The 26,241-nt window shown below is 53.2% G+C and overlaps 11 protein-coding genes across 11 annotated transcripts; 5 read left to right on the top strand and 6 right to left on the bottom strand.

Annotated features, from left to right (window-relative positions):
• Positions 1-240: 240 nt before the first annotated feature.
• Positions 241-1,754, top strand: J4E84_003655 (uncharacterized protein; the record flags this gene model as incomplete). Its single annotated transcript, XM_049386265.1, has 3 exons — positions 241-551; positions 600-1,503; positions 1,590-1,754. The coding sequence occupies 3 exons, from the start codon at positions 241-243 to the stop codon at positions 1,752-1,754; spliced, it is 1,380 nt and encodes a 459-aa protein (XP_049246114.1).
• Positions 1,755-1,958: 204 nt separating this feature from the next.
• J4E84_003654 (uncharacterized protein) lies at positions 1,959-2,948 on the bottom strand (the record flags this gene model as incomplete). Its single annotated transcript, XM_049386264.1, has 1 exon — positions 1,959-2,948. The coding sequence occupies one exon, from the start codon at positions 2,946-2,948 to the stop codon at positions 1,959-1,961; it is 990 nt and encodes a 329-aa protein (XP_049246113.1).
• Positions 2,949-5,626: 2,678 nt separating this feature from the next.
• J4E84_003653 (uncharacterized protein) lies at positions 5,627-6,700 on the bottom strand (the record flags this gene model as incomplete). The annotated part of the gene is made up of 1 exon (XM_049386263.1): positions 5,627-6,700. One exon carries the CDS (start codon positions 6,698-6,700, stop codon positions 5,627-5,629), a length of 1,074 nt encoding a protein of 357 aa, XP_049246112.1.
• Positions 6,701-7,440: 740 nt separating this feature from the next.
• Positions 7,441-8,626, top strand: AMT16_2 (Phospho-2-dehydro-3-deoxyheptonate aldolase amt16; the record flags this gene model as incomplete). Its single annotated transcript, XM_049386262.1, has 2 exons — positions 7,441-7,446; positions 7,508-8,626. 2 exons carry the CDS (start codon positions 7,441-7,443, stop codon positions 8,624-8,626), a joined length of 1,125 nt encoding a protein of 374 aa, XP_049246111.1.
• A 149-nt stretch (positions 8,627-8,775) lies between these two features.
• J4E84_003651 (uncharacterized protein) lies at positions 8,776-9,992 on the bottom strand (the record flags this gene model as incomplete). The annotated part of the gene is made up of 2 exons (XM_049386261.1): positions 8,776-9,672; positions 9,723-9,992. The coding sequence occupies 2 exons, from the start codon at positions 9,990-9,992 to the stop codon at positions 8,776-8,778; spliced, it is 1,167 nt and encodes a 388-aa protein (XP_049246110.1).
• A 591-nt stretch (positions 9,993-10,583) lies between these two features.
• Positions 10,584-11,786, top strand: J4E84_003650 (uncharacterized protein; the record flags this gene model as incomplete). The annotated part of the gene is made up of 3 exons (XM_049386260.1): positions 10,584-11,194; positions 11,241-11,616; positions 11,667-11,786. 3 exons carry the CDS (start codon positions 10,584-10,586, stop codon positions 11,784-11,786), a joined length of 1,107 nt encoding a protein of 368 aa, XP_049246109.1.
• A 750-nt stretch (positions 11,787-12,536) lies between these two features.
• J4E84_003649 (uncharacterized protein) lies at positions 12,537-14,242 on the bottom strand (the record flags this gene model as incomplete). The annotated part of the gene is made up of 4 exons (XM_049386259.1): positions 12,537-13,718; positions 13,769-13,900; positions 13,972-14,155; positions 14,202-14,242. The coding sequence occupies 4 exons, from the start codon at positions 14,240-14,242 to the stop codon at positions 12,537-12,539; spliced, it is 1,539 nt and encodes a 512-aa protein (XP_049246108.1).
• A 552-nt stretch (positions 14,243-14,794) lies between these two features.
• Positions 14,795-15,084, bottom strand: J4E84_003648 (uncharacterized protein; the record flags this gene model as incomplete). Its single annotated transcript, XM_049386258.1, has 2 exons — positions 14,795-14,803; positions 14,860-15,084. 2 exons carry the CDS (start codon positions 15,082-15,084, stop codon positions 14,795-14,797), a joined length of 234 nt encoding a protein of 77 aa, XP_049246107.1.
• Positions 15,085-21,062: 5,978 nt separating this feature from the next.
• Positions 21,063-21,468, top strand: J4E84_003647 (uncharacterized protein; the record flags this gene model as incomplete). Its single annotated transcript, XM_049386257.1, has 3 exons — positions 21,063-21,099; positions 21,145-21,204; positions 21,269-21,468. The coding sequence occupies 3 exons, from the start codon at positions 21,063-21,065 to the stop codon at positions 21,466-21,468; spliced, it is 297 nt and encodes a 98-aa protein (XP_049246106.1).
• Positions 21,469-23,731: 2,263 nt separating this feature from the next.
• On the top strand, positions 23,732-24,316 carry J4E84_003646 (uncharacterized protein; the record flags this gene model as incomplete). Its single annotated transcript, XM_049386256.1, has 2 exons — positions 23,732-23,768; positions 23,820-24,316. 2 exons carry the CDS (start codon positions 23,732-23,734, stop codon positions 24,314-24,316), a joined length of 534 nt encoding a protein of 177 aa, XP_049246105.1.
• A 1,087-nt stretch (positions 24,317-25,403) lies between these two features.
• Positions 25,404-26,030, bottom strand: J4E84_003645 (uncharacterized protein; the record flags this gene model as incomplete). Its single annotated transcript, XM_049386255.1, has 1 exon — positions 25,404-26,030. The coding sequence occupies one exon, from the start codon at positions 26,028-26,030 to the stop codon at positions 25,404-25,406; it is 627 nt and encodes a 208-aa protein (XP_049246104.1).
• Positions 26,031-26,241: the final 211 nt, after the last annotated feature.

The raw sequence follows: 26,241 nt of genomic DNA, 5'->3' as shown, positions 1-26,241 counted from the left end.
CGGTCGCCGATGATGCGGACGTGAGAGATGGCGATGCTGGGTCGTGTGGAAAGGCAGAGTGCACGGGCCAAGTCTCTTCCTCATCGCGAGAAGCGTGACTGCGCGCGTTGAGGCCCCACTTGCACCAACCCGCGCCTGCCCCAACAGCGGCCTTCCAAGGTTGCCCTTTCCTACACACTACCCTGGGGTAGCACGACACCTCCTCCGCCCACTCAGACCGCCCATGGCACCGCCCGAACCATGACCGACACACCCGCAAGCGTCGCACCACCCAAGAAACGCAGCCTGTTCAAGCGGGCGGCATGGCAGGATGCGCCCAAGAAAGATGGCGAGGACATGTTCAGCCACTCCAACGAGTTCAATGACATAGTCGCCGAGCAAGCGAGGATCCGCGCAGAAGAGAAGAAGCAGGCCGAGGCCGCCAGGAAGCGCAAACACTCTGAGCCGCGCGACCAGAAGCGCCGTCGCATATCAGACGACACCGAAGAGCCCGTGCCGACCAAAAGTAGCTCGGCCAGCAGAGAACGGGCGAGTAGGACCGCCAGCAAAGTGTACGCATCAGGCCCTACATGGCAATATTAGTACTAACAATAGCTCAGGCGCAGCAAAGTATCCCCCTCTCCCGCGCCCTCGCATCCGCCGCCGGACTCGCTCACGGCCCGGTACGACTCCCTCACCAAATCTGCCTCCTCGAGTGTTTCATTGCCACAACAGACGTCTTCCGTCATTGACCTAGGCGATTCAGACCTGGACGACGACTCGGGCTATGTTTCCAAGCCGCACAACGACAAGTCTGAGTTGGACTACAAACCACCGAGCTCCAACGACAAACAGCCCATAGCCGTCCGACCATCGAAGCCACCTCCTATAGAGATCAAGGATGACGACGACGACGACGAGGAAGATGAGGAAGGCCTGGATCCTACAATAGCTGCATTGCAGGCCAGGGCACGAGCGCGCGTTGCAGCGGCCAAGGCGCAAGCCGCAGCAGCATCAAACGGCGACGCTCCGAAAGCACCCATAACGCAGCTCTTCATCGACCCACAAATACCCGGCGCAAATCCGTTGATGGTCAAGGTCAGGATAGACAGCACCATCGAGAAGCCACGGCTGGCATGGTGTCAGAAAGAAAAGTTCTCGCCTGAAACAACACGCAACGTCTTCTTCACATGGAAGGGCGCACGCCTCTTCGATAGCACATCGATAAAGCGCTTAGGAATAAAGGTGGAAAACGGCAACTTATCCGTCGAAGGAGACTCCAATATTTACGACGACGTCAACCTCCCCAAGATTCATGTCGAAGCGTGGACAGAGGACATCTACAGGCAGTGGAAGAGGGATGAGGCTGCGGCAGCTGAGGCGAGAAAGATCGCCGCCGCAACACCTGCCGTGGCAAAAGAAAAGACTCCAACACCAGAGCCCGAGCCTGAACCCGCTTCCAACCGGGTCAGGTTGATCCTCAAGGCGAAGGGTAAACCCGAGTTCAGGTTGACAGTCAAACAGGTATGTGTCAACTGTCCCTTTGGGGTATGCACAAAAGTGCGACGCCAAACCTCATCAGCCTTGTCCAAATGCTAACTAGTCATTAGGAGACCACCGTCGCCCACATCGCAAGTGCCTACAAGAACAGCCAAAAGATCGATAAAAGTCAGCCAATCACGCTCATGTTTGATGGTGAGCGGCTAATGCCCATGGATACTGTGGAAGAGTGCGATCTTGATGACAAGTGTATGGTTGAAGTTCTCTTCAAGTGATTAGGTTTCCAGTTGGGATACAACAGATCACCCTTGCTTTCTTGTTTCCTCTCCTAGGGTTGCTTCTTGCTTATTTTGGCGTTGATTTTATGACACGACCGCGAGCATGGCGTTGGTGGAGTACCAGACAGGATACAAGCATTTGCTGCACATGCATAGCGACGAGTTGGCTTCGCTCATCTATTTGTTGATCCTACAGACTTCTCAGATATTGGGGTTCTTTCTCCGGTTCGCACCACCATCCAGAATCAACTCCTGTCCACTCAAGAAACCCGCACCCATGACGTACTCGACCATCTCAGCGAGATCTTCTCCTCTGCCCACTCTGCCGGCTGGATGTTGCTTGTGGTAAAGCTCGTCCAGGTCGTCCGCCCAGGCCTTCATCCTCAGCTTCATCGCTTCCTCCTCATGAGGTGCAGTCTCTTTGTACGATCCGTTTTGCGTCTCTTTGATCTGCATATCATAAGCTTTGCACTCGTGCTGCACGCTGACCCAGCCCGGCGAGATCGCCATAACACGGATTCCCCAGCGTTGGCACGAGACAGACATGGCCTGTGTAAGAGCCAGTACACCGCCCTTGCTCGCAGCATAGCCTTCGCAATCCGGGTCCGACTGATGAGCGCGGAAAGAAGCAACATTGATGATGCAGCCTCCTTCGTCGAATTTGTCGTCGCCATGGAGATTCAGCGGCAACTGATTGAACTCGTCCGTACGCTTCAAATCTTTCGTCCGATCAACGCCCGGCGCACCATCTTTCTGCGTGTTCTTGCTCTTCATGAAGGGAATGACGGCTTGGCTCATATAGAAGGGTGCGCTGAGATTAGTAGCAATGTACTGTTCCCATTGCTCTCCCGTAGCGACATCTTCCATGGTCCCATTTCCTGCATTGAAGAAGCCTCGCGCTACACCTGCATTGTTGACAAGGACATCTATGCGACCGCCGAAGAATTCCGCGGCTTTGGCAACTGCGCTGCGGATCTCCTCTGGATTGCGGAGGTTGGTTATCGAAGAGCTGACGCGTGGTGCGTACGAGGCCAGATGTGTGTTTACAGCGTAATCCAGTTCGTCTTTGTCGAAATCGATGATGAAAACGCGATGCGATGCCGGTAATGAAAGCAAATGTCGTGCTGTGCAGCGGCCGATGCCTCTCGCACCGCCGGTGATGATGATGTTCTTGCTCTTAGTAGACGGCATGATGTAAACCTGAACTTTTCTGAAAGCGCAAACGCAGGGTCTGGACTGTATCGTACAGACAGGCCGCTTCTTATATCTATCCTATCCGCGTTGGTGGCGCCTCACGCGCGGCAGCAATATCAAGCACCTAACAGCGGGGAGCACACACCCTTTCAGCCTATTCAGCCCACCTTGGCTTATCCAGAACAGTAGTTCAAGGCCGCTTGTCCGCGAAAGCCCTATCTAGAATAGAAAGGCAGCTTCATAAACGTGCGTGCTGTTGAGAAAGCTTGGTGGGTCTGCGTGTGGTGGTGGGATACGTATCCCGTGGATTGGAAGCAGGCCCGCGGTTCCGTCGTCTTGCGGCCTAGCTTGCTCCGACGGAACGTTGGGTTTGGACATTTGATGACTGCATAGCGCTGTATACGTTGCCTCGGGCTGCTCGTCGTCTAAGACATGCTAAGCGATGTGTATTGGGCGTGCCTGCAGAGCCGTTGGAGGAGATACGGATTCCGGGAAGACGGATCGGCTTGCGGGCCGTGGAATGTGCTGTTAGCCAAAGGGATCCAACCAACACCGATGATGGCCCAACGCTGGTTCTCCTGCCCTTGGTTTCTGTCTCGCGCAATATTGTCTTCCGTTTTTGACATTACCGCGCGAGGTTCTCACTTCACGCGGTGGTTGAGAGATCCACTCTTGCCGTGTTGTCGATTTTGCCGAGGTTAAAATGCGTGGCCTAATTACTATCACGACTGCTCATCTCGGACGTTGCTATCATCTCGATTTCTCCATGTGCTCTCACAGAGTGCTGTGCTACGATCATAATTGAGCAGCTTGAGCAACACGATCCTTCTGATGGAGGGATACGTTCACGATGCCCATAGAGTCATCAGACCTCCACCGCCTGGAGGCCGCCAAACGGGTGTCCAAGCGGATAGCCTCCTAACCGATACCCCAAAAGCAGGACACACCGCTAGGCTACTCTATCGAATCAACCTGCTAATAATATGATGAGGCTTGCTCCTATGTATTATCCTCGTCCCTCACAGGGAGTACTCAATATTTTTCCTACCAAATCTGAATCCCTCGCGTTGATCTCTCGTATCTTTCCATTCTAGACTGGCAATCAATCGTATGTAAGACATCCAATCCAATCTTCGGATACGTCAGGAGGAGTATACAAAGACAGTCTCTTTGACATATGTTTTACACTATGCAGCTGCGTAGACCACTACCTACAGCCCTTCGAACAGAAACAAAGGAACTGTGTGTCTCGAACACGAGATCGCTGCAGTGAAACTACCCACACATGACGCTTCTCAGAAAAATGGCCTCGTTGGTACATCTGATAGACGACTATATGTAATCACCTCCGTTCACCAAGTTTGGCTCACCAGCACGAAACAAAATGCGCATCGTTATCCTCACCGTTCTTTTCCCAGCAATACATGGCGCGATTGTCCCGGCTCCTCTCTTCTTTGGGAATCCGGAAGATAGTCAAGTCGCATCACTAATCGGGTTTCTGGAAACATACGTAGATCACATGCCTTCCACGGCGGATTCTACATTGACTTCTGATATTAGTCAAGCTACTCCAGCTGAATCAACAACGGTTTCATGTCCATCTACCGTCACAAAAGATCCGTCCCTCAACACTGGAAGTACACTCACCTCATCATGGGTGGTAGATGGCCCTGGTGCACCCAAATCGGCTCTTTCTCCAGTGACGCTTACCTCCACGGTATTGGTTGTAATCTCAGGAAGCGCATACCAGTCGCCGACTCCTTCCACTTCTGTCGCAACACCAACTAGCTCAAACACCGTGAGTCTCGTTGTCAGCATGACGACGAGCGCGGCACCCTCTACATCCGACTCTGTGGCTCTCACACCACCGTATACGCGCCAGGGCATACCACCAAGCCCCGAAGGCATACCACCGGACTTCCACAGCACATTGATACTTCTCTCGACATGGACATCACTCAAATGGAAACCACTGCCCTTGCCCATGAACCCGACATCCCTAAAGCCAACATCTACATCAACAAAGATAGTTACTATAACTATAGAACAGTCAGCCTCCACAACAAAGCCATCATCTACGTCCAAAAAGCTAGTCTCTACATCAACAAAGATAGTCACTATAACACAGCCAGCCTCCACAACAAAGCCAGCATCTACGTCCAAAATGCCAGTCTCTACATCAACAAAGCCGGCCTCTACCTCCAAAAATCCAGCATCTACGTCGATGCCAGATCCGGGCCCTACTGTCATCACGAGCGTGATAAAACCGGATACGCGCTGCCCGTATCCTTATCCGCACATCTATTGTGGTAAAACGAAGACGACGTTGATAACGATGACGAGCAAGGCGAGTTAAAGAGTGAAGTCGAAGATGCGCGGTGCCGGTTTTCTCATCTTAGGAAATAGATCTTGTGTTGAGGGGTCGATGGCTTTGTCGATGGGTAGCTTCAGTAGTGACTGTTCTAGACTAGGTTCTTGAGGAGATGCGACAATCAAATACGTGTGAGGCTGCGTACATTTGGTACATTTCTCCCCTTCCTATCAGCCCCTTGATGCCATAGTACTTTCCCTGCCTTAATTTACTGTTACAACAGGAGATTGTTTCTTCTTCATACTAGTCACTGCGTAGCAGACAACAAATGTGGCATCGTCGCAGTGATCGCTTCAGCAACTACCTATCTTGTCGCCATTTCTTCCGAGACTTTGCGCCCAGCACACTCCTGCATCATCCTGTCTTGCACGTTCTTCGCAGCGTGTGCATAAGATACGATGTCTACATCTGTGGCCTTGCCATCTGCGCCTCCGTCAAAGACCTCGTAACTGAACCAGCCCCTGAAGCCTGTCTCGAGCACTGCCTTTGCAACATCAACTACCGGTAGATATCCTCCATTGTAAGGAAGAGGTCTAAAATCGTGACTCCACCGTCCACGAGGTAACAAGCCGGCATCGTCACGCTCAGCATTGAACGGCTGAGGGGCTTTGTACGCATCGCTGATCTGCAGTAGGTAGATCTTATCCTTGGGAACAGTAGCACTCAGCTCCTCCAAGCTCTTCTGAAATCGTTTCTCCAACTCCTCCTTCGACACATCTTCCCGCAGGCCAGATGCCGTTCTAGGATCGCCCCACTCTCCACCTGCAGTCTGGAAAGTATCCAGACAAAGACCGATATTGGGACGGTCTACCCGCTGCACAATGTTCCATACGTCTTTCCAATCCGGAGCATGCGTCGACCAACACCAGTTTTCATAAGCCAGTCGGAAGTTGTGTTCCTTGAGCATATCGCATAGCACCTGGAGATCAGAAACCATCTTGCTCCTATCCAGTTTCTCAAGCGGTGAATCTGTTGATCCGACTTGCAGCATATCCGTCCCACAGGCCTGCATGATGCGGATCCAGCCGCGAGCGCGCTCCAGGGCGTCTCTGCGGCCGTCGGAACCTTCGGGCCAGCCTTCATAGTTGGCAAAAGGCTGCAACATCATGATTCCGAGGTTTCGCTTGTCGCATTCCTTTTTGATCTCGGCGGCTACTTTGCATAGTTCGTCGTAGTTGTATGGTTCGACTTCATGGCCGAGGAGAGTTTGGCCGTAGGACAGGATGTCTGGGAAGGAAAGCTCGACTGCGCTGAAACCTGCGGCGGATATGGCGTGGAGGCGATCGAGGAGTGGCGGAGGGTTTGAGGGCGACCCGAGCGAGCATGTCGCGTAGCTGATGGGGATGGATTGAAGGGTGGTGTAGTCGAGCGCGCCCATGATGATTATGATTCGGAAAGTTTGGATACGTTAGTATTAATATATTGATGCAGGGCGGAAGTTGCGATCTTGTGTATGGGTGAAGTAGCTATATGCTGGCGCGCAACGGCTCTTTCGGTATGGCATGGCTGTGACGTAGATGTGGTGGGTAGCGATGACGGCACACTTGTCAAAGTCTAGTCGGCAGCTCGTACAAGCTCTGTTTGGCTGTCGGAGCAAATTAGAGAGGCTTGAAGATAGCCGAATGTCTGTTAGTATCTAAAGATCTATCGCTAGATCTAGTGAGAAAGTGATAGTAATGTCCGCCTTGACGGGAGCTTCAACGAGCCCCGCGGTCATCATATTCGTGGAAGAGGCATCTACATTCGCTATTGAACATGTGGGGAGAGGTGATAGTGGGAACCAGTCCAGAGCTTTGTATTTCACTGCACGTAGCCGTAAATATACCAAGGTAAGGCCCGAACGGCCCTTTTTACACGCTCGGTGTGCGGGCGTGCCTGGACCGGCGATGATGATTGAAGCTCGACCCCGCGCCACCTGAAAATCGGCGCGAATGCACCAATGAGGATCCCGCCGACTGCCGTCATACCAGAAAACATTCGACTCATAGGGTCCGGTATCGTCTGCAAGGAGAAGAAGAGCAGATAAAACCACTCTCGCCGTCCTGTTCAGCGCTCCCACTCTTCCCTCTTCCGTATACCCGACAATTGTCTAGCAGATCCTACGTCATCTCTAGAGACATGTCTGTACGTACACCTGGGTACTACCATCACCACCGCCCCCAGTCGCTCTAACACGTCGTCGCAGTTCCACATCCAGAACCCAGCCGTGGGCGACCCACACAACTCGGAAGACTGGCGCATCAAGGGCTACAACCCCCTCACCCCGCCCGACCTCCTCCAGAGCGAAATCCCCCAGACACCCAAGTCAAGAGACACGGTCCTCAAGGCGCGCGACGAAGCCGTCGAGATTGTCCAGGGCAAGGATGCACAGAAGCGGTTACTCGTCGTCATCGGCCCGTGCTCCATCCACGATCCCCCCGCCGCCCTCGAATACTGCGACCGATTGATGAAGCTCAAGGAGAAGTACCAGGATGATCTCCTCATCGTCATGCGCTCCTACTTGGAGAAGCCGCGTACGACTGTGGGCTGGAAAGGTCTCATCAATGACCCGGATATCGACAACAGCTTCAAGATCAACAAGGGCCTGCGCATCTCAAGACAGCTCTTCGTTGATCTGACAGAGAAGGGCATGCCCCTGGCCAGCGAGATGCTGGATACCATTTCTCCCCAGTTCTTGGCCGATATGTTCAGCGTGGGCGCAATCGGCGCCAGGACCACGGAGTCGCAACTTCACCGTGAGCTTGCGTCGGGCTTGTCCTTCCCAGTGGGCTTCAAGAACGGCACAGACGGTACGCTCGATGTCGCTATTGACGCTATCGGCTCCGCGAAGCACCCCCACCACTTCCTCTCCGTCACCAAGCCCGGTGTTGTCGCCATTGTCGGCACCATTGGCAATGACGACTGCTTCATCATCATGCGCGGCGGAAAGAAGGGCACAAACTACGATGCGAAGAGCGTCAAGGAGGCGCGCGAGAAGCTAGAGTCCAAGGGCATGAACTCGCGCCTGATGATTGACTGCAGCCACGGCAACTCGGAGAAGAACCACATGAACCAGCCCAAGGTTGCGCATGCGATTGCTGAGCAGATCGAGGCGGGTGAGACCGCTATCATGGGTGTCATGATTGAGAGTAACATCAAGGCTGGTACTCAGAAAGTGCCCAAGGAAGGCAAGGCTGGCCTCGAGTACGGCATGTCCATCACCGACGCGTGTATCGACTGGGAAACAACCGAGACGGTGCTCGCCGAGCTTGCTGAATCGGTTTCGAAGAGGAGGACTCTACTCGGCCAGAACGGCACCCACTAAAAGGCCATTCTCTTTTCGCGCACTATGGTCTGCAGGCACGGCGTAAGGATGGGGTCGGCGTTGTCAAACGTCTCAATTCAAAAGCATGTACATGGGTCTTGGGTACGGATTACGATTCAAAACATTACAGGCAAACGCTATACTATTCACTACAACTCCATGATCTCTGGTGTATCGTCGTCACCGTCATCTGTGCTGTGTCTGGGGTACTTATCGTACCAGTCTCGCGGATTGCCGCCTGGCAGACACAGTCCCAGTCGCCAGAAGTAATCGCGATGGGCAAAGAACAGCTGCCAGAACTTGAAGCGGGTGGGCACGCCCCAGGCAGGCTTATCCTCATCACTCCCGGCAATGCAGTGCGTATCCTCGTCGCCATCGCAGTAGTGAATGTCGGCAACCGAGAAGGGTAGGCTTGACTCGGATATGAATATCTCCTCGCTGTGCATGCTGAAGCCCCATTCCGATAGCGGCAGCAAAGGTACCGGGTCGCCAACATGAGTGACACGGTGGAGTTTGTTATGGTCGTGGTCCGTGGTGATGCCAAAGCGCTCATCTACGTACTTGTTGAAGTGCTTGTTGCCTAGTCGTGGTTCGCCAAAGGTGGTCACATGGGGTTCCCATCCACGAGCCTTGAAGTCTAGCCCGGCGAGAGTTGCTATAGCACCGCCCAAAGAGTGTCCCACCAAGACCAGCTTGTAGTCGGGATACTTCTCCATAGCCTTGGACACATGTGGCAGGACCACCTTGCGTGTGTTGAGCCAGGAGGAATAGAAGCCCGTGTGGACAGTACAGTTATCGCACTTTGGCGGCTCCGCGGGTGGCGCATCGTCATCTACGTCTAGCACAGGCGCGATGAAGTCTGAAGTATCGTCGTCATCGTCGCCAGGGTATGGAACGTATTCTTGCGGGATAGTGGAAAGGTCCGCGATGGTGTTGGCGACAGAGTAGGTGCCTCGGAAGGCGAGGATCAGGCGCGGGTTGGTACGAGAATGCGAGAGCGCGATATAACCGCAGGAGTCAGACAGGAAAGGACCAGTATTCCATGCCTGTATATATCAGCACCTCATGCGACACATTGCTGGATGCAGCGACGTACCGTGACCAACTCGAACGTCTCAAAGTCGCGGTCTCCACAGCGGCTGGCGCATTTGAACGGCTTCTGGATGCCCAAGCCCGCTGTGCCTACACAGTAGGATATGTCGACAATGCGCGCGAGTTCTTCGAGTTCCCAGAAGAGGGCCTGCGAGATCAGCGTGGTGTCATTGCCGCGGAGTAGGGGCTGCTGCGTCGCATCGCCTCTACCGCTGGCGACGAAGGATGCGCAGAGCACAAAAGAAGACAGGAACAGGCCGCGTAAGATGCCCATCAGTAATGTCGGTTCACATATCCACAGGCTGGGCGGTATTGGAGGATGGGCTTGGTGGTGAGGTCAGAGGGACGGATGTGAACTAGTCGCGTGAATCGGCGTGTGAAGCGTCCCGAGGTCACCAGGGGATAACAAGGTTTGTGCCGTATGCCACCTGCACACAAGCTGTGATGCTATGAATAACACTCGACGTAGATAACTATCCCATGTGGCTTGCTATCGAATTGTTAAAGCACAATGCAGTGCAGCCCTCGGGTGAACACGAATTCCGGTATGCCCAGTGGCGTCAGCGCCGAGGGTCCCAAGCCAGCGCCAAGAACGGAAGGCACTCTGTTCGCGCTTTCCCGAACCTTGGAAGCTAGTGACATCATAGGGTGAAACGAAAGCAACAAATGGGTGGTTCATATTTGCAGGCTACGGGCTGCACGCTGCTGACACGATACCACCCTTTCCCTCCCCCCAAGCTACGCCGACGCGTACAAGACACACGCTCACCCGTTGGCATCCGGACAAGACGCGACCGACTTCTCTTGTCTCCGCCGCATCCGCACTTTTCTCCTGGGCACCCCATCGTGCCACCGCTGCCACACAATGGCCACCGAGCAATCATCAACAGAGCCCTTGAGGCCCGTGACGCCTGCCGCCGATGCATCACGACCGACGACGGCGGGCCAGGCCGACACGCTGCCCGTACCCGGCGTACAGGTCGACGGTGTGAGCGACGATGAACGAGAGCCGCGCAGCACGACGGCCGCCAGCAACGACGCCAACCTCACCCCAAGCGCACAACCAAGCCGCGCCCCGTCGCCCAATCCCCACGCCCAGTTTCCCCACACGCAGGTCACGTACGAAGACCCGGACTTCACCCGCCCGCCGCCGCTCAACTACACGCTGCGCACGCGCAAGAAGTCCATCTTCTGGTTCTGGACCCTCATCATCCTCGACTGCGTCTTCATGCCCATCGGCCTCTACTTTGGCATGTGGTATGGCCTGACGCGCGACCAATTGTCCGCCAATGCCGTCTTCAGTATCAGCACCGCCTTGCTCGGAACCGTGTCGATTGTCGAGTACTTCATCCGCTTCCACAGGCTGTGGAAGAAGGGCTCCAGTTGTAGGGTCATTGGTGCGCAGAGATGGTACCTCGACTGGTTCCACTGGAACTTGTCGGTTGGTTGGTTCTTTGTCATGATTGAACTCATTGCGTAGGTCCTCTTTCCATCTCGAGTGTGCCCAGCTAACAGCTCGCAGTGGCACATGTCCTCATGACCCGCCCATCCGTGTCCTCGCCATGCCAGCCCCGACCATGATGTTTGCCATCGGTTGCGAACTCCTCCTCGTGGACATTCTGCGCATCATGAAAGTACCCGCACCGTGCCGTATCTCCTCGCTACCCCAGGGCGCGCCTCTCCGTCCGGGTATCTACGCGTACATTGAAGACATTTGCGCTGTCGACGGATCCGGTGGTACCGAGTTCCGCCAGCGATTGAACCTCCGTTACCAGGCCAGCAAGGGCTTCCGCACGATGCTTCACCGCTTGACACTGTTCTGGGCCATTGGCGCCATCGTCACAGCCGTAGTTTGCACAGCTATCATCTTCACCATCCAGCGAGACGCTGCCTACGTTGTACGTATTCCCCTTCTCCGCACGGTCCCTTCAATACTAACACCGTTCAGGTCGGCTGGGTTCTCCCCTTCCTCTGGGCCGGTATCTGGACCGCCCTCACCATCCCCTGGGTCCAACGTGAACTCAAGAAAGAGTACGAAGAGTGGACCACGGCCAACTTCAAGGCCTAGATGGCTTAGATTCCCTTTTTCTTATCATGTACAATACACATATATCACTAGGATGCAAACCGAGACAGGAGTTCTGCTACATTGGCGATGGCGTTCGCGGGTTCACATTGGATTTGGGCCGTGTTGATACATTAGATACCACTTTTTTCGCGCAAAATACCAGTATCGCATTTTCCACTTCGTAATTTTCCATCCATCTTGTGTATCTTCGCATATGTGGTATGTACAACATACCTCATCGCATCCACTTACCCACTCTACTCCACCCACACACTTCCAACTATCCAACCCACAGCTGCAGCGTACGTACATGTTACATCAACAAAGGCTATGCAAACCGTTGACATCACGACATTCCATCAATGGAATCACCCCTTGTTTCGAATGTGGTTGATCAATCGTACGAGTAGTGCGTTTTGGGTGAGATAACTCGTACAATCCGGCTGATAACATGAGCTAAGCTTTTGCCTGATGACATCGACCAAGGTTTTATGATGCATGGATCCACTTCCCGCGTCTTTCTTGATGCGGATTAGGGTGCTTGGTAGTTGACGTGGGAGTTATTTCCGGTATGTGACGGACATGGTATTGGACATGATAGGTTTCTTAGGTTTACGTTGGGTGCACGATGTTGTGTAGATACCTGCCATCGCGATGGTTAATCGTCGTTGTATACGCAATGTCGCGTCGTGTCACCATGTTCAACGATGGTCTCCAGCAAATCGGGTATCAATTGTACGGCCGTCCGCCTTACTCTTCCATCACATCCTCTCCGTTCGTCTTGATCTGCTGCTTCATACTTTTATCCCCCTTGACACCCAGTCTAACGACTTCCACATCCCAGCTCTCCATATCTACCAGTACGATCTTGCCCGATGTTCTGAACTTGGGTACGCTAACAAGCAATACCTTTTCTCCAGCGGGACCCTCAATGACTCTCTTCTCAAACTTTTTCTGGCATCCGGCAAAGTACATGTGCGGGCACTCTTTCAGCATCAAAGGATCCTCGTCTTGGAACGGGTAGCACCATAGTGTATCCGGGGCGGTAGGGGCTACGCAGCGCCAGCGCAGCATCATCTCCATAGCCTCTGTCGATTTTACGCGCTTAACGTATTTGAGCAGGTCTTGGACTGTTTGGCCTCCTGTGCCTAATATGCGGTATCCGTCGATGTCGCCTAACCAAGGGTTTGTGACTGCGTCGAAGCCGTTGAGGGTTGTGTTCGTCTCTATTGGGGGTTCGGCGTAGAGGCGTGTCTTGGGAAAGAGTGCGGGGTGCAGAGGTTGTTGCGGTAGGGCGACGTTGGAAGGATCTGAGGCTCCTGGGAGCATGGTGATGGGGAGCGAGGGAAGGATTTCGCAGAGGAACTCATCGAGGCGCGTGGTAGGTGCTGCGTTGTAGGATGAGGCATCGTATCCGTAGTGTCTTGCTGCGCTCTTCTTCGCGGCAAAGTCTTCTCGTGAGAGGATTGGGGAACCTTTTGCGAGTGAACCACCTGCTATGACGAGTCGTGTTATCTTTGCGGCCTCGGCCTGCGTAGCTGGATCTGCAGCTTCACCAGTCAGGTATTCCACCAGTAGATCCAGCGACACCTCATCGTCGTCTGCGCCAGTCAGTTCCAGACCAGAGACCAGGGCTATCTTTCCGGCCCTTTCCCGTTTTGGCGCCTTCTGTTTCTGCTTCGACAGCGCAACATCGTCACGCTCCCACCGCGGTGGTTGTCTCGGTAGATCTGCGCATTGGGTTGCAATGACCATGAATGTGCCGTCTGCTTCCTCCGTACCCAGTGCCGCTAATATGCATCCCGTTACAAAATGTTGGTGAAGAGGCTCGCCTGTAACTCTGAGACGACCGGACTCGTCTTCCAGCATCATCTCGTCGGCGCCGGAGGAGGATACGTAGGTTTCGCGATGAGGGGGGTCCGCTATCCAGTGCTGTCGATTATCAGAAACGATCTTTGGTGTGTTCGCGAAGGGGAGCGTACATCTTTCTCAATGTCGTTCAACACGTTGGGCTTCTCGGCCATCTCCATGTATACTGTCCCTACCACCCAACAAAGCTCGCCTTGCCTCACATCCAACACTCGTTCGACGAAGGTCGCTTTTTGCCCACCTAGCTTTTGTGATGTTAGCATTCCTTTATACCGTGAAGTGTGTATCCCCACTCCCACAGCTTGTGATTGCATACCTCGAAGTCGTTCCACGCATCCTCAGCTCTCTGCTTCACCGTCTTCTTCAATTGCATTAACCGCAAGAAGTACATATCGGCGAATTGTTGCGAATAGTGGCGCTCGGTACCCGGTGGTAGTACGAATTCGTGTAGTGGGTTGTACGCCGAATGGCTTCGAGACGGTGCGGGCGGCGCATCCTCACTGTTGCGGTCAGGATTGGGCTTCAAGGTGAATGCAGGCAACATACAAAGGCTCGCCTTTGAGCAGTACATCATTTGATTCGGCCATTGTAGTGGTGAAGTAGCTGTGCCGGGGACGCGGGCGTGCTTGTAAAGTTCCAAAGTTGCAGATCGCGGAAGTCGCGTCGCGCGTCATTCACGCCATCCGGAACGGGAAGTTTAAGAGCCCCACTCTACTTACACCTTTCACCGCGCAACACTACATCTTGTGAAGTCTTTGACACCTGGCGTAAGGAAGAATAGAAAAATACTGTCTTCCACAGAATCTGAAGGTAATGTATACTTTTTCATCATTGATTTATGTTATCATCTGTAGGTAGTGCAGATGGCTATCCTATCAGTGTGTATCTGCCTCGTCTCTTCGTAGACTGTTAGCCGTCGACCATTTCCAGGCCTCGATCATTGCTATACACAAGTCTAGTCTATACATCTGACCGCATCCGTCTATACCATTTGTATGTTGCGCCGAAAATGCTAATGATCTCGTCCCGAGACCCTTGGTGCCGCAGTAACGCCGTAACCATATGCGCCAATGTTGAACCCGAATCGATTAAGGGTGGTTGAAAGAAGGAGTAAAGTCGAGCAAGCGTGCTGTCAACATCTATAGCATCTGGTATCTCGTTAGAATATGGTTCTGGTATACGTTTAAAGGTGTATGGTACTTACAAGAGCAACACCGCCAGCGACGATGAGTCCAAGGGCTGAGCCGCCGAGGTTTGAGGCTCCACCAGTGAAGGGGAGAGTTGAGGTTGGGCTGGCTCCAGTAGGTTGAGCAGCGCCGGTGCCGGTAGGGTAGTAAGCGGAAGCTGTGGCAGTTCCGTTCATGGGAACGTATGTGGCAGTGGTGGTGGCGGCGAGTGCAGCGACAATGGAGATGATGGAGAACTGCATCTTGATTATGGTTGTGTGAAGGGTTGCTGTTGTAATGGGTATGATTGAAAGGTTGGATAGCGATGATAGACTTTGATAGTAGACTGGATGAGACAGTTGTTGGATGATAGTTTGGTAGAGCGTACCACAGCCGTGTTTATATCATCCACGCCTCTGTCCATAATTACACCAGCTGCCAGCGCCTTCTAGCCATCTCCACAAGCCTACGTACACCGGCCGCAAACAAATCCACATCCCAGCCCTCCGTCACCCAGCCTTACAAAGCCCCTTGGATCCATCGTAACGGGCGATGAGCCAGTAGCACGAGCCTGGACGCAGGGTCACCCAGCCGACGGAGAAGGCGTTAGCTGTCAAAAGGCTGGGTGTTGCGCAATCCGGCGGGTCCGCGTGGCATAAAAGCAGGCTGGAGCGCTATTTTTGGCTGCGCCCCAGCCACACCCATCTCAGATCGCGGCTCTGCGGGTTTCGCCTCATCACTTCTCACTCTTCTCATTCGTCGCCGTTTGACACTGGCCGACAATGTGTCGATGAGAATTCTCTTCTTCGTGGGCGAAATCTGTTGGCGTCATTACTACCTAGGCAGCAATTGAAAGTGCGTCGAGTTGCGAGGTTGCGGCGCCGCCGTTGCGTAGCACCCAGGTAGCCGCCCCGTTCCGAACGCAACGGTGACTCTGGGACCACTTCACCAAGATCTCTATCGAGGTGCCAACGCCGGTACGTTTCGCAAGAGAGTTTGCTAAGCACGATTGCGCAAACTGATGGTTCTGCTTAATTGGATTACCTACGTGCACCACCTGGGCCGCGTCCACTGCTCATGTCCGCTCCCTGCAACGCCGGCTGGACCAAAAGGTCGAGAATCCTTGAATGCTCGAAATACTTCCGAAGAGCTATATCATTGGCAAATATGAGCCTCGCGCTGGTTTACATTGCGTACGCAAAGGTAAATTGGGCCCCACATGAAAAGGAGAAGGTGCAGATTGAGGCAATTTCAAACCACTCTTTCCGCCCCAATCTACCGGAGATGATGCAGACTGGCGATATCTTGTTTACTGCTGTAAATCTACGGTGAAGCATGTATCTGCTTTGTTTATCTCAATTTGGCCAGCTCCTCGATGCTCTGGTCGTACCGGTGTTGCAGCGCAATATCCCATACAGTATCCCAATCTACACACTGATGAGATGTACCCCAGCCGTTGAATCCGAACTCGTCGGGAACAACAGAGTGCTCCAAAGACAAATCTCCTGCGCACATGATAGCCTCGAGGAGCAGTGTTAGCAATCGCATCCCTCCCTGGAACATGATGATGCAGATAGTCTCACCTGGCGAAGATAGTCGAAGCAATGGTTTACATGCGACTCTGGCGAGAAGGTCGCCCTCTTACGTATTCCAGTAGCAGTCTCATTCATAAAACCTTCCAGTATGCCGAGTCGCACTCGAACGGAGTCCTACGATGGTCAGCTAACAGTCGTGGCAGTAGCTGCGGAAGACTGACCAGGCAATGTAGCTGATGGAACATCGACATGGAATAGACTTCCGAGCCAGAGACGTTTCGGTTCTTGTAGCTCGACGGTAGCTGGTACCTCGACGGATCAGCTACAGAGATGATGCCATCGTCAACTGTGGGATATCGGTCAGTCCTTGCTGTCGGATCTCACACCGGGGCAATAGTACTGGGCATGAGAGCCGCCCATGCGGGCTCTCCCGCATCTTTGGCCGTATAGTGGAACTTTGAATCCACATCAAAAGTGACGATGCGGGATGGCACTGGATACCTTTGTCAGAATAGCTTCTCATCAAACCTTTGTTTGCTGCGACACATACCTGGCGGAAATGGTAATAAGTTCACCGCATGATTACCGTAGATCGAGTGCCTCTGCCCCAGAAACCAAGCCAGGCTACCGAAAGTCGCCATCCAGAGAACGAGGGAAGCACAGAAGAGGTTCCTGTACGAGAAGTACTGAGCGAGAGTGCGCGGCGGCAAACGAGATAACTCTGTCTTGTCGTATGGACTCTCAAGGGAAACATCGTCAGACAGACGAGCGTAAGCCATCACTGTCTTTCCTGTTAACTTCCCAACTCCAATCTCAATTACCCAGTCTCACAAAGTTCAAAGTGTTAATCCAGTTGTTCTGATGCGCTGTGCGCCTTTTCGCTACCACAATCTCGCAACTAGACCCCTCTTCAGCTTTTTGGCTCCCGCGGTTCACCAATACATCATAACTCTGATCATGTCAAAATGCCTACTGCGCACACATACTAGTGGTGGTCGGGTGTAAGCTGACACACACCTGACGGCTTCTTTCTCCGCCACCCGCCGCAAGCTAACGCATCTTTGTACAGCAACCTTCCTAATCAGCATAACCTTCTTCCTGGGATATGGTAAACGTGCAGTAGAATGCCATCAGCAATGGTCACGAGCGGTTGTACCCGCCAACCCCAGCTTGTGAGCGGCCCGTACCTTCTACTTTGCGCGGATTTTAGGCTATATTGGTGCTGACTACGGGTGTGATACGTCGTGCTACTGCTTGAAACAGTAAAGTTGGGATGGTGGGGGAGGGTGTCAGTTATCAACTTTTGCTCGTGGCGTTGGCTAGGTTCAATCGAGGTGGTGATAATTAATGAAGGGCGCAGGCGCCGCTTTTAGTTGTTGACATCTTTAGCTCCAAGAGTTGTACTTTCTTGGAGATGCCAGACATCTCCTGGGCTTTGTTGCGTGTGGTCGTGGCTTGTAGCTGGATATGTGGGCGAATTTCGCGGCACAGAATTTACCGAGTCACCAAGAGAGCAAAGACTGGAAAGTAGTAGCGATAAGATGGATGCTAGTTGGCCACTGATACACGCCTTAGTTTGGTAGTCCCCCGGAGAAGGAAACCGAGCACTAGTCAGTATCACATTTCGCTACTAAGATGCAACGCGTCCAAGTCGACATTGTGAGAAGGCAATCGCGTATAAGCTAAGCTTGGAAAGCTTGGTTGATTCAAGTCTGACGCTCACTTGCATATCCACACTCTTAGCTGCGTAAATCCGGTGTTGGCTTACGGCCGAGACTACGACTTCATTCGACGATCCGTGTCGACGAGCGAAAGGCCGAGTGCTTTTTCTGCAAGCTTTACTGCGATGAGCTTCTCGTAAAGGCAGCCACAGCAAGCTAAAGAGAGGGGGTTGACGCGTTGCATGGAGATGGTGGGTAGGCAGTGGACTCTACCAGCAGTGTGTGCGCTTCTCTACCTCTATTCGGGAAATGCTACTCTACTCAAGTCTGAGATCGACTCACCGACGACCCGAAAGCTCTTCGTGTGTATGCAGAGAGACCACAAGTCTGTATGCAGCGTCAGCAGATGAACACTTCGTCGGCATCGCGGTCCGTTTTGGAGGAGCTGCACACTCAGTACAACGACTACGTAGATTTCGATCAGCTTCAGCATCTATATAAGCAGTAGGTGATGGCATCTAGCTCGTTAACAAGCTCGCAGATTCACTCACAAACTTACCAACTTCCCATCGTCTTCCTCAAAACACATACATCAACACTATGCAGTTCACCACTCTCGCTCTTCCCCTCATCGCCCTCCTGTCTTTCGGAAGCGCTGCTCCCAGTGAGCTTCGCGACCGCAGTCCCGCTCCAGTCTCGAATCTCATCCAGTACCCCGCTGACCACAGCATCGATATGGTCAAGCGCGCCCATCTCGAGGCTCGATGCGACGTTAGTTGCCCTTGCAGCTGGTGCGGCATGACTATCTGCTGCGAGTGTACCTGCTAGACGTCGATGGATTAAGGACCTGGGTAAGTACTCTGTCAGTTATTGAGTATCCAAGTTGGACTAAGGTTTCGTTCGTTCATAGGTGGTATGACTGCTCAAGTCCTGCCCCTAACGACATTGGATAAAGATCATTGCAGGAATACGAGAGGCCGGTCACTCGTTTACATAAATTTGGCAATTCAGTGGTTCAAGACCTCATGTGTACTCTTTACATGATCCATGCGTGTGCTTGCAAGGCTCGTCTCTCCCTGTCTGGCAAAGCGAATGCGAAATCTTTGGATGTCACCTGGATGCTCCTTCAGAGACGTATAGCCACGTCAGATGCCAGATGCCAGGGACTATGAGTATGGTTCAGCGGATGTGCCCTCAAGACCTGTGCTTGTTCGATCATGCATGCAGCCCACTGTAACGGGATGACAGCAAATCCCCGAGCTATGTGATGACAGGTATCGGCACATACCTCAACGAGAGCCTGGCAATGCGACACTTGATCTTGCCCGCTGAGACAGGCAGGTGCATGAACACATCAGCCTTGGCTTGTCGAGGCGCTCTGGCAGGGTCCCGCTGGCAGAAATTTTCCGCGTCGACGCCTCATCCATTCTATCTGCAGCAGCACGTGACACCTGCCTTCACCGATCAAGCAGGAATGGAGAAGACGCGATTAAGCTCAGAATCCAAACGTCTAGCGTCCGTCTATGCGCAGCCGATGACGTCGGTTGTGGTATTACACGTGGTGTGGTGCGGCGCAGAAGCCGGGAGAAGTCGTGCGGTCCCACGTCTCTGCAGGAATCGCGCATGAGGAACTGAGTCGACAGCTACATGTCCGACTTGCATATCCTTGTAAGGCGCGTATTGTGGGCCTCCCGAGGATTCTCCAAGGTTTGCATTGCTGTATGCACGTGCATTGTGGCGTCGATTGGGCTAGCGCAATATAATCTGTACGACACGTCACTCTGACAGTCATCAACAGCCACCACTTCCAGCAGTTCGGAAGCGTTCCATGAACAACACAACGACTGCCAGCGCAGAGCAGATGAAGATTGAGGGTGTGCTAACCCCGCCTTGAGCCTCGTGTTGTAGATCAACTCAGCTGCGCCTTCCGCTTCAAGCGCGCAGAAGCGAATACCGAACAAGTGCCGTGTTGAAGAGTTGGCTAGCGTTCAGCGTGTCGGAGGGTTTGCGAGTACACCAAACCCATGGCCATAGCACGAACATCCAGGAACCGGACAGCCTGCAGAAGTGTGATGTGATATGGGCTGCATTCGATGCACGAACCTGGTGATCCTAGGGCTGAGCGGTTCACGCCAGGAACACATTCATTGATATTGACACGCCGTTCTAGGCAATCGCATATGCCACCTCACCTCACTCATGTGGGTCCAGTTGGAGCCATGAGCTACCCTAATCCCACGTTCTTTCGCTTAACGTTGCATTGCTGCGTATGCGACCTTTGCAGCTTCAGCACGCGGAGCATGCTGTCTAAGATGACGCGCTTTGAGATGGCATCTACAGATACGGTACGGAATCGGCACGGCCCTTTATTCATCTAACCGTAAGCGGGCCGAACGCCGATGGAACTATGGGCCAATCTGCGAGACACATCTGGCATTGCATCGGGGCCTTGAGAAACTAGCATGGCAGCATCTCTCGTCGTCCTCCAGCTGCCAGCACATCGCTTGAACCAAGCTTAACAAGGTAGACATACTCACCACCAAAATTTATCCGTACCAGCTCATTGGTCTCTACATCCCAAACTTGTGGTGCCGAAAACACGCAGCAATCCGTCGTAGTGTCTGTACCGGGTTCTGGCGGTTGGAGTTTCTGCCTTGCCGCGTTCTCTTCTCGCTACCCCCGCAGTTGCTCGCTGAATGATGTTTCTGCCGGCCAATTATGGCGGAAATAGGCCTGCCAACGCAGCATAGTATCAGCTTCATGCTTTGTTCCCAAGCACATATGTGGTGCGGCGGCTGCAGGCTGAATCTTTTTGAGATGGCCGTGTGGCAAAAGCGCTGGCCGGCCCTTACAGGATACCGAAAGTGAGGCTCTAATGTTTATGCCGGACTATAAACAGACGAGGAGATATGCTAGAGCGAGTGTTCTTTCCAGCCTTCGCACACGCAGTTGATCCTCCAGATCCCCACTCACGAGTCACTACCCCACACCAAATCCCTCGACAGCATCGCATTTTCATCCTTTCCCCCAAACCCATCTCGCACAATGGCGGCACCAGAGAGTTACGTTCAGAAGCTTCAGCGTGCGCAGACCACTGTCCCTGTGAGGGCCCAGCTAAACTTCCCAGACTACTGCGCCACGAACCAGATCGCCCAACCTCAGTTCCAAGATTACAGCGACCCACGAGGTATGCAGCCGTCCGCTCTACATGTTGCCCCACCATTCTCGACTCTGACTGACTCTCCCATCAGGTATACGAACAGCCTGGTCCAGCAGTGTCTTCGTACACGGTCGCGAATACCGAGCCCACCTCTGGCGAGACTACCGCTACCTCGAACAGTCCCGAGAAGAAGCGGCCGAAGTCGCCTGGAAAGCACTCAACTCCGCTCCTCCTCCTACGAGCACCGTGGTCCAGCCGCAATACACCCGTGCCTACACGACATCTCGATAACTCTTCGGTTGCTTTCGCATAATACAACAACAAGACTCAGGGGTAAAGGGCACTTCGGACTGCGCTCTCGTCAGGAGGCCACCCCCTAAAGGCTCTGTTGCTCAGACGCACTGTCACTATGTGCCTACCACACATGTTGTCTCTCGACCGACTTTTGCTGCGACCTATCTTCTTCTGATAGCTGGTTCTATACCCTTTTCCCTTTTGCGCTAGGTCTCTACCCTTCTTTAGCACCACCAACCCGTCGCGGTGTGTACTTTATTGTACCACACTGTGTACGGTATGGTTCCCGACCGCCCCGTTCCTTGTTCGGTCTTATACTGTATCTTATTTCGTTGGAGGTTTTTTGTCATTTTAGTAAGCGATCAATCGGGGCTTGGGCTATCTGGTTGTTGAGCACCGCCACCAAACTGCCAGTCTCACAACCTCCTTTCCCCTGTTTTAGGAACGGATGTAACTACGCACTATCATTCAGCAGCCGTATTCCACTAAATCCACACTAAATCACAAAAAGAGCTCACGCGTGTCTGCTTGTTGCTAACTGGAGAACGTGCCTCGAGTAACTTCAGGCACACACATTGGTACCCTCACTGCCTACTTCGGAGGCGATACGAACAAGTTGTATGTACTTTAAAAAGACCGATAGGTGCCATGAGTCATTCTCTTTGCTTTCTGCTGTAAAATTTCCGCTTGAGCAGTATATCAGAGCAATCTCTGTGCTACGACACCAGCTCTGAACAAGCTAAATATTGCTCGAACACTTGAAGCAGACACGATGCAGGCTGCATGCACTGAGTACCGAAACATATCACGCCAACAGTTCTAACAACTCCCCAGCCCCTGAAAACTACACATCTATCGAAAATGCTCAGACTATTATAGCCTCTTTGAGCTATAGCCATCGCCATACGAGTATATGTCAACCTCATTATAAAGTCACATAGATATCGGTCAATACCGCGTGGAAGCTATCACTTGACTTTCAAGAAAATACTACACAGTAAGTCAATACTATTGATGCCTCATTCTCAATAAGATTACCGCATGTCCTCATCAAGTACGTTGCCATCTTATCACTAAACGTACATAGGATGGTATAATCTGCGTTGTCATGTATACGCCACTTTTACTAACGCCTTTCGAACTCCTCGTCCGAGATTGGCCCAGCCAGGACACAGCTCACACGTACGAGAGTATGAAGGGCTATAGTGAAGGTTCTCCTACGCTGCGTAGCGATCGCTGCAGCGAAAAGCACGCGATAAGCACCAAAGAGCAAAAGGAGATACGAATGAGACAAGCGTGAACCTGACAGAAAGCAGCTCTTGAATAATCGCTCACGCTTGAAATATCGCAACACCAGCTTGAACAAAACTTGGTCCAGCCAGCACATCCCGCGACTTATACATCTTTTGAAGACCCTAATTGCCGTCAAGATATCAAAAAGGCGACAGATATCTCAATGCCAAGTACACTATGCTCAGCAATACCCCCAGCCTTAAGCGTAGGGATATCCACGGAACCGCGACATTCCAAGCGCCAGGCCACACAATGCGACACATGCTCAGTCTGATCCCCCTCCGCCGCCTTCATGCCAACCATTACCCATCTTGGCATACCCCAGAAACCCCATTGGTCGACACCGCCATCTTCTAACGGACCGGAAACCTCAGATGTGTTAAGGCATTTCGAGGCAAGAACATTGCGTAGTGGCTGAGCAGTGGGGTGGGGTGAGGCTGAAGTGCGCTAATAGGTTCGCTTACGACGCTTTCCTCCTTCTCCTTACAACTTTTCTCCACATGTATCACGGAACGGGAGAACGCATAATGTTCGCTGTGTTTTGCGTTTCTAAACTACGTGCGTGGTGATCGTCTGCACCGCGCCATTTGTAGGCTAAAAGTAGATGCGAAACGTGCGTGTTGGTAACATGGCTTTTACGCGAGGTGGAAGGAATGCTATGCTGCCTCGTCGCCATACGGACGTGATTGCCTGTTGGGGCATTGGTGAGGGGGGCAGTGGCATCTGCGAGTTTCGAGTTGGCGCCCGTACTTGCTCATGTGAAGGGTAGGGTCAGCTTTTGCGGTGTTGAGGTGGACATATATATATGGAGCGTCTCCTGGATACTGACTATTAGCATCGATACTGAGGCAATTGGCATCTCTATCTCACAAACAACACATAATCATACTTCCCGGCGAAGATTCTAATACATCAATATAATAAAACATCCCATCCACCAATACATCAACACCAAGATCAACCAAACATGGCGCCCATCTTCAAGCTCCTTGCTCTTCTAAACCGTGAGTTCATCCCTCGAAATCAACCTCCCCCCACACTAACCTCCCCAACAGTCTCCCTATACGCAGCAGCCCAAGGCACCCAATTCATCACGGGCGAATGTGCATCAGATGCTGAGTGCGCCTCCGCGTGCTGCGGCTTCACATCCGGGAAATGCGCCGCACCCTTCGTAGCCAACGAACGAGGTGAAGGCTGCGGCTTCGGCGACGCACAGCCAAATAACAATGCTCTGAACGGCGCAGGTGGAAATGCCAGTGCGGATGCGCAACCAGACGCTGCTGCTCCTGCTCCTGCCGCCCCTCCTGCGGAGAGTAACACTGGAGCTGCGGCCCCGGCGGCAGCAGGCACGCAGTTTATCACTGGAGCGTGCACATCCGATGCTGATTGTGCGTCGGCTTGCTGTGGGTTCAAGAGCGGGACATGTGCCGGTCCAGTCGTGGCGCAGGAAAGAGATGGAGGATGTGGGTTTGGGGACGCGCAACCAAATGATAATGCGGCGAAGGCGTTGCAGGGACGGAGGCTGGGGAGGAGAGGCGCGAAGTACATGTAAGATGCTTGAGAGATGAGGTGTAGTAATGTGATGACGGAGACGAACATGGTATCGTTTTGGATGTAATCAATCACTGGTCATGTTCAATTCTCGTTCTTTTTTGAACATCGTAATAAAAAATCATTCCATCTACTCTTGTCCGATGAGCACTTGAAATAACCGCCTCTTTCTTTGTAGCAAATGACAAGCTGCATAGCCAACGCGCACCAGACTACACATGTACGTCTGATGAAAACGTTTCCCATGTGTATGGTAAACATGCCGGGACTAAATCTGAGTAATCTGCCCGAATACCCCGGGTGTTACGCGTCTTGAAGAGAGCCAGGAGTGTACGGTGATGTACGAGGCCAACCGTTGACCTGGTTTTGCATCTCGGTGAGCTGGGCTGCGGGGACCCTTTGCCCTTCCTAAGATAGCCTCGCAATCCAGATGCCAGGTTTGATCAGTCTTTCAACGTTTGTTCTCTGAAGCGTGTAAGACCAAAACTCCCGGTCGATCCGTGGACTTGTAGCACCAAGGGATATGCTTGCATGCATCCCTGTGACTACCGGAGCAAACCCCGCCTAAGTTTGTGAAAGTTTCAGTAATGTCAGCATGTCGTCGCAACAATTCCAATGCTCAATCACAGATGCGTGGGTCGAGAAGGGTGTAACGTGTAAAAGCAGCCTCACAACAGAGGCTAGCTCGATTCTCTTCTCATATTGCATACCCAGCCAGGTGTACGCCACTAACATGTCTAACGCCCATTTATACTCCGGCGCTCCAATGCATGTAGAGAATGCAACCCAGTAGGAGAGAGCCCCATGTGTACGCCAAAACACCCCCTCGAGTAATGTAGAAAAGACTCGATGCCGTGCAACACAGAAAAGGTGGCAGAGTGGTTTGCACATTCCCGACAAAAGGGAAAACAATATAACAGATGAAAAGGGATATCGAGAAAGGATGTTTCGAAGCGAAGTATGCCGAAGTCGTGAGTATGGGTCGAAGAGACGTGGTGTGCTTCTGATGGGATGTTAGTATTGATGTGGGATGGAATGGGAGTCGGTAGGAGTGACGCACGGGTGCATTTCTGCAGCGCTGCCACATCTCAAGATGTTGTGTGGCCATTTGGGATCTCCTTGGAGCGGCCGTCGCCAGCCCAGACACCGCCGCCGACAGCCCTTGAGATGCCGACACCGAGGCCAACGGCAGCGGCGACGACGAGAAGAGCGATGACGATCTTAGCCCACAGTCTCTGTTTGCTGGTCATGTTCCGGAAGAAGGCACAGCCACGCTTGCGCTTGTACGACTTCCGCTTGTCCAGCACAGCCTGCCTCGTGGGCCACATGGTGCACTCCTTGACGCGGCCATCGACCGAGTGCTTGGAGGGCTGCTGTGTGGAGGCGACGGAGAGGGGTACGCCGCCCTCGAGGTCGTGTTCGTGGACGGCGACGCCGAGGTGTGTCTTGCTCTGGAGGGCCGTGTCGTTGAGGGAGTGACGCGTCTCGCGGAGGGCCTCCGGGTGCTTGTAAAAGGCCGAGTAGGGGTTGGAGGGGTCGGCCGCCCACTCCTTCTTGGCGAGGTCAGCGTCGGCGGTGGCAGACGACATATTTGAATCGTGCGAGGGCGGCGAGCGTAGCGGCTGCGAAGGCGGAGGCAGGCTGCTTAATGGGCTGGGGGAGCGCTGGACCGTGGCGCCGAAGGTGACGGGCTCGTGCTTCTCGTTTGCTGCCATTGTGACGTAGGCAAGGAGGGTTTCACGCTGGCAGTGCTGGGGCGTTTGGTGTCTAAGACGTGAAGCGTGGGCTCGTCAGGAGGACCCTTTCAGCGGCAGGCGGGCGACAGCAGCTGCAGTGGCCGGGCCGGGCGGTGGTGCGACAATGGGCAGCGGGGGGTTCGCTTCACGACAGGCGCAGCATGGGGGAGAGGGCAGCGGTGGGTGAGGG

The sequence above is a fragment of the Alternaria hordeiaustralica genome, assembly GCF_023758085.1.
Source record: "Alternaria hordeiaustralica strain BMP 2776 chromosome Unknown scaffold_5, whole genome shotgun sequence".
In the NCBI taxonomy this organism is placed as follows: domain Eukaryota; kingdom Fungi; phylum Ascomycota; class Dothideomycetes; order Pleosporales; family Pleosporaceae; genus Alternaria; species Alternaria hordeiaustralica.
Note: the sequence above shows the minus strand (reverse complement) of the source record. Positions and strands in the feature narration are given on the sequence as shown.